Source organism: Lactuca serriola, chromosome 1 (genome assembly GCF_051521515.1).
Source record: "Lactuca serriola cultivar US96UC23 chromosome 1, Lser_US96UC23_V15, whole genome shotgun sequence".
NCBI lineage: Eukaryota > Viridiplantae > Streptophyta > Magnoliopsida > Asterales > Asteraceae > Lactuca > Lactuca serriola.
In genome coordinates this window covers 39,463,825-39,478,029 of record NC_136408.1, presented here as the reverse complement: position 1 = coordinate 39,478,029, position 14,205 = coordinate 39,463,825, and the positions used below count along the sequence as shown (strand labels likewise).

At 29.9% G+C, this 14,205-nt stretch overlaps 1 protein-coding gene across 1 annotated transcript; it reads right to left on the bottom strand.

Annotated features, from left to right (window-relative positions):
• Window positions 1-12,366: 12,366 nt before the first annotated feature.
• On the bottom strand, window positions 12,367-13,575 carry LOC145084406 (deSI-like protein At4g17486). The gene is made up of 3 exons (XM_079023446.1): window positions 13,316-13,575; window positions 12,928-13,215; window positions 12,367-12,824 (listed from the first exon to the last, which is right to left on the bottom strand). The coding sequence occupies exons 1-3, from the start codon at window positions 13,452-13,454 to the stop codon at window positions 12,559-12,561; spliced, it is 693 nt and encodes a 230-aa protein (XP_078879572.1). The 5' UTR covers window positions 13,455-13,575; the 3' UTR covers window positions 12,367-12,558.
• Between the last annotated feature and the right edge of the window lie 630 nt (window positions 13,576-14,205).

The following is a 14,205-nucleotide window of genomic DNA, read 5'->3' as shown; positions in this document are numbered from 1 at the left end:
AGGGCGTGTCATCCGGTTTAGAGTGAAAAAAAATGAATGGCTGAAAATTTGGATGATTTCCAACGAATGTCGGAATATGGGTTAGATTGAAAGAAAGCAGGCTTATATTATAAAATAAAAATTAAAATAAAAAATAGCGACCAAACTATTATTTATTTCATTTTTATTTAATGGATTTTATGCAAGATTATTTAATGTAGTAAGATATAAATATGTCTACGTAATATTCATTTAATACAAAAAGAACAATGATATAGAAAGGGAAGAGGAGTTTTGTTTTCCTGCTTTCAACTTTTTACCAATCCATTTCTATCTAATTTCTTTTCTTCCATTTTTGAAAATGTTTTGTTCTTTTCTAAAATGTTTTGTAAGCATCATTAATAAATGAAGAAAAATGAAAGAAACGTTACCAACCTTTAGGAAACCAGTTGTCATATCAACTCTAGAATATGGGGGAAAAAAGACTGTCATTTTCTTTTCTATTATTTACAAAAAGAAATTAACCTTTATTTTATTTCTTATCACTCTCCCTCTTTGTTTATGTATTTATGTACATACCATGATATATATACATTGGGTCCTTTAATTCTCATAAGTGATAGTACAAAAAAAATTTGACCAAGCTAACTTACACATTCTCTAATAATACTTTTGAATATCTATCTTTTTTAGAGGATTTGAACCATCAACTTATTGGCTAATGAACACATTTCCAAAACATATCATCCGATATCGCTAAACCAAAATCCATCAATCTCTAAATATTATTAAAAAAGAATCCTTAATTCACCAATAAAGCAATCAGGACCCTTGATTGCATTTCAATCATACGTTTTCACCATTAGATCAAATTGCTTACCTCATCTTCTTTAAATAGAATTCAAACACAATAAGATTCAATTATAGAATCTTTAATAATTATAGAATCTTTAAATTCAACAATTATATTATCAATTACAACATATCGTTTTATTTATATACTAGATATCAGTTTCTCTAATTAACGTTGTTCCAATTTAACTTCCTTATTTATAGCTTTTGGCTTCAAAATCTAAACTATTTTTTCTTTTTGAAAAAAATCATTAAATAAACATATAAATAATTCAGTTATCTTTAAAAATTATTAAAAGATAACTCTTAATTTACCAATGAAGCAATCAAGACCTTTAATTGAATTTCAATCTTATGTTTTCCACCATTAGATCAAATTGGTTACATCATCTTCTTTAAATAAAATTCAAACACAATAAGATTCAATTATAGAATCTTTAAATTCAGGAATTATATTATCAATTACCACATATCATTCTATTTATTTACTAGATATCGGGTTCTCTAATTAATATTGTTCCTAATTTAACTCCATTATTTATAGCTTTTGGCTTCAAAATTCAAACCCGTTTAGTTTTTAGTTTTTTTTTTTTTTGAAAAAATCCATTAAATAAGCATATAAATAATTTAGTAATTAACCTATAAAGGCTAATCTAATCCCATTAAATCTGTAAAATATTTAATAGTCAAAATTAAAGTCAATATTATTCATAATTTATCTCTCGGTATATCCCACGTAAAAGAAATCAATTTGAGATAATGGTTTTGAATTTAAAACTTATTAATTAACAAAGTCAATTAATTTGAAACTTTGACACAATAAAAATGATATTTTTTTTTTCAGATGAATAACCAAAATTCTCCAAGATGATATCTTAGGATCCCATTTTTTTGGAAGATAATGATTTCCTTATTGGAAAACAACCTATATATACGATTACATTGAAGTTGTTCTTCTTACGATTTTAGATTGAATCCTATGATTTACAGTGTTTCTTCTTTAACGGTCTTATTCTTTTATTCTTTTTTTTCCAAGTTCTTTGTTTACCGTGTTCTCCTTCTTCTTCTCCAATCTCTTGTATTTTATTCTATTCTTATTACCTCTTATTTCTACTTTATTCCTATTGAGAGGTCATTAATAAAATTATTAATCTACTATAAGCATATTAGTTTCATTCTTTTAGTTATAAAAAATAAATTATATCCATATATATATATATATATATATATATATATGTGTGTGTGTGTGTGTGTGTGTGTGTTGACCTATGTTTGTTAAGAGAAAGCCATAAAAGTCATTTTAATGCATGATGACAAAACTCGTGGACCGGATCAAAAGCAAGATAAATAAGTTTTTTATTATTACACTTCAACTTGCATGAACAAATACATATATGTTGTTTTAAGGTTTTTAAGAATTTTTTTATACATATTATTATACTCTTCAGTTAAATTTTCTAATTTTATTTTACTGAATTTGTTTATATTAATGATTTTAGTTTCAAAATCATCATTCGAGTACAAGACTTTACCGATGTGGTGTTACTTACAATATTTGATCATGATGCAAAGAAACTTCTAGAAAAAACTGCTTCAAAAGTTTAACGAGGTTATCGATATTAACTTCATTTATATAATACTAATTTTTTACTTTTTGTCTATTGATTTTTATAACCTTTTTTTTTAATTTTTAAGAGGGTATTATGGAGATTTATCTATCTTCTTTGAATGTACTTTTGGATAAAAAATTGGTGTTCAAAATTCAAGTTTTACATTATAATTTGAAGAACAAAGTTGATGGTTATGCAATCTCAAACTTCACTGTTGATAATACAATCATTATTGAATTGGAAAAAAAAATTAACATCAAACATGAAACATTCTTTTACGAAGAATGCTATAAACACTGCACTTATTAAATTTCATTTTTTTTAATATTTCGGTTGATCAACTAACATATTTCTATGTACTAAAAATATAAGCACCATAATCTGATTTATTTAACGTTTTATTAGCAGAATTCGGATTTCAAGACACGTTAAATTAGAAGGTTTTAAATATAATATAACTAAAACTAATATGTTAAATACTTTAAATTATTATTAACTTCTAGATTGACATATGAATTTATTTTCCACATTTAGGATGTTGTTTCGTTTACTGGTGTTAACATCACACCCATTTTGAATCTTGATAAATGCACTGCAACAAGTCCACTAAATAAATGGACATCCTTTAAAAAAGTGTATGGATATGAATAATTAAAATGCATTCTGGAAGATGTTTACGATGTTGATAATTTGACAACAATGTCCTCAAACAAACGACCATCAACATCAATGACATATCGTATTTCTAGAGAAGGCAAGTCAAAACTGTTAATTCCAAAGCAAGAAAAATAATATATGATTTTCATGATTTTGTTTGAGTAGTTGAATGATTTGAATATTATTAATCTCATATTTTGTTTACATACTATTTGGTTTTGGGGTTTGATTTTTGATGACTTTGTTTCATACTATTCATTTTTTGCTTAGAATTTTGATCATTTGAATACATTTTGGGTTTTATGAAATGTTGAATTATTCATCTATTTGCCTTTTTGGTTTAAACTCAGATGAATTTAGAAATTTAATAATATTTTACTCTATTATTTCGTTTTAATGTGACTTTGTCAACATTGTTATAATGTTATTCATTACAACTTCAATATAAATATTAGAAAACTACCATTTTTATGAAATTGTAAACTTTTATTAATTTTGTAACTGTTCTGAAACAATTATTAATAAATCCTTGTGAAATTATTCATAAATTTATTAGTGAATATTTACCATTAAAATATTATTATTTTTAGATATTAATGATATTCTATAATTTTATAGATTTAAATAATAAAACTCATTACAATGATGCTAAAGAGAGACGAAAACTAAGACGTTTACATTTACAATATAAAAGATTGAATTCTATGTCTAAAAGAGAAACTTTATTTCATCATCTAAAGAAATAAATACTTTTGATTGTGTTTCACTTATACATTTTCCATCCTTAGATCAAATTGCTTATGCCATCTTGACCAAATTAAAATATTTGAATTTCATGTTTATAGTTATGACAATGCTCTTTAACTGTAATGTTTATCGAATTTCTTTGCAAAATTTAACGTTGCTGGTACATATAACAACTTATTTTGTTTTTGATTTTACAGGGCCAATATGAAAAGAATCATATGAGCCTTCATGGGGGTTGGTACATCGAACAAAGTTAATTCATAAAGCTACTACGCAACATGTTTTAATCAAGAAGTCACATCTTGTCGTGATAAAACAAAGATCACATGGATCATTCATGTTAAAAATTATTGTATTAAAAAAACAAATTGTTCTAATATAAATATTAAATAATTTTATTTAATAAGTTTGGTCCAAAAACTGTAAAAATGAATATAACTAACATTTTTTATTAAAATTTCACCCAAGACAATATCCCCTATTAATGTAATATGTATTTAATTTATATTTCCCGCGTTTAACGCGTGTCATAATCTAGTTGATGTAAAATGACTCGTACATAAATCATACAAAATCTTATTTTCCCCACATAACTCGTTTATAAAATATGTTTGCATTATGGCTCTTCTTACACTAATGTGTTACATCTCGACACTCGAGCTTCAGATCACAATCATTGCTGACTAGTTTCAGTATAGACTGTTAGAGTTTCTATGGAATATAAATTTGGTGGGTTTATGTAGTGGCGGAGCTTCAATATTTAATTTGGAGGGGCCGAAAATATAATTTGTGTAAACATTGGTGAACAGGGGGGGGGGGGGGGGGCGCATAGTCAAAATTTTATATTTTTTGGCTAAATATGTATAAAGTTAAAGAATATGGACTATTTATGCCAAAAAAATCAGGGGGGGGGGGGGGGGCACAGCCCCCTAGCCCTATGAAAGATCCGCCCCTGGGTTTATGTAATTGATTATGTATAACTCAGGATAAAGAATAAAGGAAACCATGTAAAATAATAAGAGTATGGAACAAAATCATGAAAGAATAAAAAAAAAATATGTAAAAGAATGGAATTAAGTAACCCGTTAACTCTTCTTAGATTTAAATGTGAATAGTTTTTTTTAAACGACAAATATTTTAATATGCCCAACTACCGCCACTAGCAAGTAACTAGAGAGCGGTAAGGCATTCAAATATAAAACATGATCAAAACAGGGAGTGGGGAAGAAAACACGAAAATACAAACTATTACAGGGGAGAACACACTCAATCACACCATCTAACATTAGCCTTTTTGCTCCTATGTTTGATCCATGGATAGGATAATGAAATGATGTTGTATATTATCAACGAGGGGGATAGTGGGATACCTTTGAAGAAGACCCTGTTGTTCCTAGCCAACCAAACATTCCATAGTGTGCAATATCATACAACTGTGGAAATTACCTTCTTCCTTGGGCAGTTTCCCCAATTGGCTGCAAAGTCAATAACATCTCTCATACCATTAAAGACCTGAATAGGGATGTGACACCAATTGAAAACTCCTTCAAAGATTCTCCTGGCTATGGGGCATTTAACGAGGACATGGTCACACGTTTCATTCTCCATTGAGCATAAACCACATAGGTTATTGTCCATTTGCACACCTCGAGTAGCTAAAGTCTCCGCCACTTGGAATACGATTATTCCAGGCCCTCCATAGGAAGCAAGAGACCTTTAACGGAACAAGGTGAATCCATTTAATTGAGGGTCCACTACATAGAGTGATTTTTTGTATCTATCATCTATCGAAGAGATTCAACCGTGTAAATGTCATCATGAGTACCTGAGAACCAATATATGTCATCTATGCTACTGAAGTGGAATGTCATGATCAGGACATGCAGTTGACCAAGCTCCTATACGAGGTTGCTATGGGTGATCGGTTGTTTCCATGACCAATTGAACCTATTTCTAGAACATCAATCACTAATCATACACAACTTCTTGTTTTCCAGTTTACATTGCCATACATCTTTCCAGAAGTGAGTATCTTCTCCATTAACAACATGAAATCGGAATAAAGAATCTGAATTGAGGTCGGGAGAAGGCAGCCCTGAGAGTGCTTTCGAGATATTTAACCAGACACCCGAAATTATTTTTTTCGCAATAACATCCCTAGTTTTTTTTATAGATTGTGAATGTCATAAATTACATTTTTCCACAATGACTCTTTCTCTGTACCACCATCTAGCTAAAAGAGCTCTATTTTGTGCCAATAATGAGCCAACTCCAAGCCCGCCTTCCTGCTTGGGTGCAAGGACCTTCTCCCACGCGATCCAGTGTACTTTCCTGATTTCATCACTACCCCCCCCCCCCCCACCCATAGGAACGCCTTCTAAGTTTTTCGAGTTGCTCGATTACACATGTCGGGGCCTTGAACAAGGAGAAGTAATAAGTGGGTAGACTGCTCATGACTACTTTGACTAAGGTAAGTCTACCACCAAATGATAGGGAACGGGCTTTCCATGTGGAGAGCTTTGATTGGAATTTTTCGATGACATACCTCCAATGTTTTTTATGGGCAATATTAGCGTCTATTGGTACTCCGAGATATGTGAAGGGGAGAGAATCAACTACACATCCCAGTGTCGTGGTCCAACGCTTTATTTCTGAATCAGAACCGTCGATACCAAACACATGAGATTTTTGAAAGTTGACTTTCAAACTTGGAGAGGCTTGAAAACACCTTAGAATACGAAATGTTAGTTTTTCAAGTGAGTTATTTAGTTTTAATGCACTGCAATTAGTCTTTTCAAATGTTCATGTTTGGTAAATTAATAATAAAAAAAAGTAGTTTTAAAAAACTATTTTAACTAATGTTTCAACATGTTTATTTAACTTTTTCTTTTAAAGTTATTTAACTTTTTTTTTTAATTTCTCAAAAATACTATTTTTGATAATTCTCCATAAATGATTATTTATTTATTAATATTCTTTTTGAAACGGCAAGATAATATTGAAATTAAAAAAAAAAAAAAAAAAAAAAAAAAAAAAAAAAAAAAAAACATCCAACATGAAGCTGGACATATTACAAAACAGCAAAGATCCAGCATGGAGCTATGGATAGTTAAAATTTTCAACAAACAACAACAAAACAAAAAATAGATCAACAGGTCAAGCCGCTTACGAGACGATCAGTTTTGCCCCAAAAATTTTCACCAGATCAGCAGCTACATGACAGTGAGTTGAGTTTCAGAGACGATTAGGTTTTGACTCCCCTCTCCTTGTGAGACTTCAAACACACCAACATCAGGTAGTATTAATTACGAATAATTCACCAACTTGTCAAGCATGTTATCTTGCCATGTGTCGAGTACACCTTGTGTTTCGATTTCCCGGCCGGTCAAGAGAAAAGGCCATATGTTCATCAGAGCCTCTGCAATGCAACTACTTAGACATCTTTTGAGAGCATGAACCTTTGAAGCTGGACATTTGCACCAATCGTTGTAAGACCTATAGAAATAGGAACACCAAGGAACATATGTATCCTATATACTAATATATGGTGAATAAATATGGTGAAAAAAGAGAACACACACCGAAATTATACTCATTCCCCCCCCCCTATATCCATCGTGTCGCGGAAGAGAAACATGAAAGAGAGCCTAATTATAGTACACCTATAATATGTCTACCCAGTCAAAGATACTCACACTAAACACACACTACTATAATTAGGCTCGACACCAATGACACCAAGTTTTACCCACACCAGCCCATAAACCCTACCCCCATCAATCAATACACTGCCTCAAATATTGCATTCACTTACTGGATTGCAACACCATTCCCACCACCTGATTTTTTTGGCCTTGCATCTGGAATTAATCCACATGTGGCCGAGAACTTGAATTTCATTTACCAGGTTACAATGCGATTTGTTTTGGCTGGAATGTATCCTTCCATTTCTGAATTTCCATACTACCTAGATAAATGCCAACATAATTGCTTCTTGAATTTGGCCAAGATTATTGTTTATGATTAGTTTCTTGCATTGAAGCATGTCTGATAAGGATCTAAAGGAATAGGGAAACAGGTACCACCACCTCTTAACTTCTTTCCAGATTTCTAGTGTAACTGTACATTCCGATAGAAGATGAGATTCTGATTCATCAGCGTTGTTGCATAATGGGCATGTAGTTTGCTTCGAGTATTTGTTGACTCGTTAGAAAATCTACATAGAAACAATAAAACTATACTTTGATTCAGATACCATCGCTAATTTCCCAATACGAGGGGCTAATTTTCTTCCCTACTCGTATTTGTTTCCTATATTGGTTAGTCGTGTCTTTCTATCTACTCTATATTAAAAAAGAAAAGTCTTGCTATATTTTTAACTTAATTAAAATATAAGTGATTTCACATATAACTAACATACATGTAGTTTAATACACAAATTCAAGTAAATAACACAAAATATACATTAAAGTTAATATTTTACATGTTGATTGTAGTTTATACATTAAAGTTAATATTTTACATGTTGATTGTAGTTTGGTCGCTTGTACCAAAGTATTTTTATATTTATATTATGAATTATAGTCCGCCGCTCAAAAGTGATTCAATAACTTTTTAAAATCAATTTCTACATGTTTTTTTTATATCATTTTATATTTATCATTTAATTTTTACAAACATCGTTTTATTTTTGTTGGCTAGCTTTTTTAATTATTAACAATTTTTTCAGTTACAATTTAGTTTTTTAGATATTAATTAGTTTTTCAACAACTCTACTAAAAATAGCGAAAAAAAATTAAACAGTTTAAATTATTAATAACAAAGATTAGTTTAAAGCTAACGTATAATTACAAGAATAAAAACTCTTTGCTTTTGGTTAAAAATATTTTTAGGAAAACTGCAATAAAGTCCTTACATATTGTCCTCATAATTGATTTACTCTCTATATAGTTTTTTATTCATTTAACTCTCAAAAATCAGTAATCGTATTCAATTTAATCATTTTATCCGTTCAATAGGTCATTCAAATTTCAAAAATTACATTTTTGGCCCAAATTTTAAAATTTATTAAAAATTTGGTCCAAAATTTACACCTTTGACCCGAATTTTAAAATTTATTACAAATTTGGTCTTAAAATTACCCTTTTGGTCCAAATTTTAGAATTTTGTTATGAATTCATCATAACTTTAGCTTTTTATTACAAATTTTTTTCTCAAAATTTTGTTTCGAATACGTTTTTTTCTTTATAAAATCATTTATACAATAAAAACATATTTTCACATAAAAAATCTTATATTTTCTATAAAACTTTTTTTTAAAAACTTTTTTGTATACAAAATTGATGAGGTGATTATCAACTTCAAATGTTATACATGAAAGCAATAAAACTAATATATTAATTATACAACCCTAAACTGTGATTTCCTTATTATAAGCTCACAAGTTTTTTTTGTGATACTAAAAACCCTCTGCGGTGGAATATGTGGACCAAATGGTTGCAGACTGTAATAAGAAACGTGTTTTTTTTAACATCTGCATGTTGCTGCAAATATTAAAAAATTAAAATAAACTGGTTTTATAAACCAAAATAGTTTTTTAATACTGAAAATTTAATAATGTATGACATTTCAGCAAGAATTTATGATATTTCAGCAAAAAAAAAATAATGATATTTCAACAAAAAATAAAAATATTTTAGCAAAAAATAATTATATTTCATCAAGAAATTATCATTATTCAATATAAAAAAAACAAAAAAATCAACAAAAAAAAACAAAAAAAATGAAAAAAAATGTAAAATAAGATTTCAACAACATATAATCAAGATTTCAGCAAGAAAAAAGAAGAAGAATAGATTGGAAGAGGCAATACAAATGTTGTACCAAAATAGAACATGCACAGAGGTTTTTAACTCTAAAGACTTTTAAAAAACAAACAGTTGCGAGATTAAAAGTGTTGCGCGTGTGCTGCACCGCGCAGCAATAAGAGGTCTCAAGAGGTTTTTTTCAAAAAAAACAACACCACCACCACCACCTAAGACGAAGGAGCCACAAAAGTTTTTGAAATGTCATGAGTACAACACATTTTTTTTACAAGAATGTTGGTTAATCGCATTACTTTACTACTTCTACATAAGTGTTCAAGTAAACTTACTCCATGAAGAAAATCATGCATTTGATGTTATATGAAGTCTTCAAGTACAAATATTTATGAAGCGTATATTGTATTGAGAGGTTAAAAGTGAACAAACTAAAAATACAAACATGAAGAAATTATATGGGGTTTGTGCTTATTGTTTTACGCATAAAAAGAATCAACACAAATTTGATTAGCTAAAAAATGAAAATAATTTGTTTAGCTAAAACATCAACATACTTGTTTTTAACCTAAAACATCAACATACTAATTGTCAAACTGAAACCAATCAAAGTCCGACCAATAGCAATATGTATTTGATTTGTGCTCCTTGAAATGTATTACGTTTTCGAATAAAATTAATTCCCGAAATAAACTATTTGCCGCCCATTGCATTGTGTAGGTAGACAGCTTGTGTGTGTGTGTGTGTGTCTATATATATATATATATATATATATATATATATATATATATATATATATATATATATATATATATATATATATATATATATATGGCTAGGTTATAATGTGGATGGACAACTATTTGGCAGACGTGTGGACAATGCTATTCTATGAGAATTACTAAGAGAATGAGTTGTTTAGTAATTTCACTACGTTCAATCTTATACAACTATCATCATTTTCCAGGATTCTCATTAATTCTTATTTATTTTTGTTCATACACATCGTTTTTCCCTCATTTTCATTATTACAGAATACGACTCAATAAATATTCTGACAGAATGAGAATAATAATAAAGTCTATAATAACCTTATAGATGATTTAATTAGTAAGAATGTGTGAGAATGACAATAGTTATGTAAGATTATACGTATTTATATTATTAAACAACATATTTTCTTTATCATTCTCACAGAATAGCACTTCCACACGTTCGCACAATAAATATCAATACATATTTGAACCTAGCTTTTTTCTCTCTCTCTCTCTCTCTCTCTCTCTATATATATATATATATATATATATATATATATATATATATATACACACACACACACACACACTTAATAAATACCTATTTTTATAATTAAATATCTCTTATACAAAAACGTTTTTTTAAAAAGTTATAATATAGAAAATATAAGTTTTTTTATGTGAAAATATATTTTTTTGTATAAATTTGATTTTATAGAAAAACATGTTCGAAACAAAATTTTGAAAAAAAAAAGTTATAAAAACTACTAAATTTAGGATGAATTCATAAAAAAAATTCTAAAATTTGGGCCAAGAGTTAACAGGGAAATGTTCATCATTCTCTCTCTCTCTCTCTCTCTCTCTCTCTCTCTCTCTCTCTCTCTCTCTCTCTCCATAAGACAAAGTAGGAACATTAGAAATCAGAGGCTCAACCGAAGATGTTGTAGGTTTCAGAACTACTGAAAGTTGTGGAGATCTAACCGGCGCCGAAGAAGGTGGCGAGCTCATCGGTCTCTTTTGCGGAAAATGAAAGAGGAACAAAAACATCGTAGGGAGAAAAAAAAATGACCGGAACACTCTTTGTTGCTTGCGTCACAATATAAGCACATTTTCGGTCGACCTTCATCAGATCCTTATAGAGAAAGCACAACCACCACGAGTAGGTTAATTTGTTAGGACCGGTAAGTGTTATACCACACCTTACCATAGTTTTAGTTTGTCACGTCATTTTTACATCACCTCACAAAATTGATGGGTGTCATACCACACACCAAACACACCTCAAAACACACAAATATGTGGTGAAATTTCCTCGTGCGGCAGGCTTACCGTAACCCCTCTCCCCAATCGGTGTTGTGTTCATCGCATCCCCACGATGTACGGTACAGGGTTGTACCGATCGGTCTAAATGTCTTTCAAAAAAAAATGCAAGGTTCATTTTTTGGACACAAGAAAATGTGGGAGGAAAACGATCATTGTTTGACAACTTTTATATATATATATATATATATATATATATATATATATATATATATATATATATATATATATATATATATATATATATATAATTTTCCCTTTTGTAAAAGAGTCTTCGTCCATTATAGTTATTTTCTTATTTTTATCAGTCTTAATTTCTCAATTAGCCATCTAACTGTAACATGTGACTATTCACTTTTAGAATACATTCCTTCATGCAAAATTAGATAAAAATACATTTTTCTTCATAAAATTTATCATAACTAAAACGTTTAAAAGTAGATCTCTAAAAAACTAAACCATCAAATCTAAAGGCACATGCAATTATAATTACAAAAGTGTCCTTGTCAAATTTTAAGAGTTCTATTTGTGCAAACAGAGTTCTTTTTTTTCCAAACAGCATCAGGTAGGCAGTTACAAAACGACAATACATATTTGTGGTTAAGAATCTTTTATTTTATGCATGACTTTTCAAAATTCAACGTTCTTAAATTATTTAAATCATTCGTAGTCATAACTAATATCAAGAATCAATTAGTTGTACGAATTCTGAGTTGTTAACAACCATTACCAAACCCTCCTTCATGTGCTTTGCAGATTCAACTTCATAAAAAGCTCAAAAGCTTTAATTAAAAATAAAATAAAAAAAAGGAAGATTGATTACATATGATTACCATTACAGACTGTTATTGCCCGTGAAGATGGGGAATCAAGCATCAAAAGCGATGATGAAGGGAGAACAGTTCTTCCATGACTTCTGGGACGATCAACCGAAGATAACGATGGAGAACTCGAAGATGAAGTGAACCGATTTGAACGGCTCCTTAGTTTCGTCTTAATCTCTGCTTCATTACACACTTTGTGATCTTCAATTCCAACTTTAGTCGAATTTATACTCGCTGGAACTATACAGTTGCACAGGAAACCTAATCATCACCGGAAAAAAAGTGTCAGGAATTTCATTTGATCGCAAGAAAATGAACGTGTACGATTATGAACTGAAACAGTTGAAATTACTTAACAGCTTACCGATTCTAGCTAGACGATTGATCCAATTCGGTATAGGATTTCCGGTGAGTTGGAGACAAGCATCATTGCAGAAGTGATTGCAGTTTCTGGTGATTAGGTTATATGAAATCCCTGTGTAATCATGAGATAGCATTTCCATGAATCCTCTCACATCTCTTAGACTCATCTCCGTCCATCCTATCAGAATCTGCTTCCTGAACGTGAATCCTTCGCACTGTTTCGGTTCCCCTTCGAAGATTCCAGTCGTCGGTTGTTCATGAGATCCAAAAGCGTACTCAACTCCATGAACTAGAAACGATATTGTACAGAAAAAACATGTTTAATTTAATGAAACTATGAGTGAGCATCTTAATTCATGAAATCAACTAAAACAACACCGAGATCAAACCTTGAACGCCGGAATGATATACGCCGAGGCCAACCCAATAAGCGTATTCATTCATGGAGGTAAGATCATAAACATTCAGGTAAACCGGAACTGATCCAGGTTTTCTACATTTTATCGAATTAGTTCCCCTGCACAGCATCTTCAGTTGAAATTTGAAAATATGGTGAAGGAATCAAAAAAAGATTTAAAATTTGAATCCAATTATTTGACAGATATGAATGTTTGAGAGAGAATCTTAAGAATATGGAAGCGTATGGATGAAGGCGATGCTTGTTGGTGCCATGGGCGACATATAAGCGCCGCATCATCTCCTTTCTCGCGGACCCACACAAATTTTGTATTGAATAAATATAATTCTACTTGTTTTATACATTTTTTTATTTTATCAAAGCAGAATATATTATTTCTTTATTATAATAATAACTTTTCATATTTTTATCAAGTCTTCTACACTTTAAAAAGATATACCCATTATAGCAGTTAGTAATTAACTAATTATTAGGATTTGACACTAGTTAGGAAGTAACCAATAACTAGCTTTAGATTGAAAATCCATCATGTCGTTGGAAAATTGGTTTTATAATTTCCAAGAATGGGTTTTTCTTTGTTTTTAGCACGAATTTCAAACTCTAAATGTAATCAAAATAGACAAATTATTATGTGTTCGTGTTTTCGTCTGTGATACATTCGTTTTGATATATCACACGTCCAAAACGGATTAAAAATGAATGAGAAATTACTTATCAAAGTGAGATAGTTGAAAAGATTAAAAAAAAGTTAATTATGTTTTGTTCCATCCCACATATGTGGAGAAAGAAAAGAAAATTGGTATATAACTACAAGGGTTTCTAACCTTTGTAAAACTTATAGAACCAAAAGCTCCCTTTTGC

Excerpts from the sequence above, each read along its gene's own strand:
- LOC145084406 (XM_079023446.1), bottom strand. The coding sequence starts at position 13,454 with ATGCTGTGCAGGGGAACTAATTCGATAAAATGTAGAAAACCTGGATCA. Across the intron at positions 13,216-13,315 it reads ATATCATTCCGGCGTTCAAG|TTCATGGAGTTGAGTACGCT; the intron begins GTTTGATCTCGG and ends TATCGTTTCTAG. Across the intron at positions 12,825-12,927 it reads CAATCGTCTAGCTAGAATCG|GTTTCCTGTGCAACTGTATA; the intron begins GTAAGCTGTTAA and ends GGTGATGATTAG.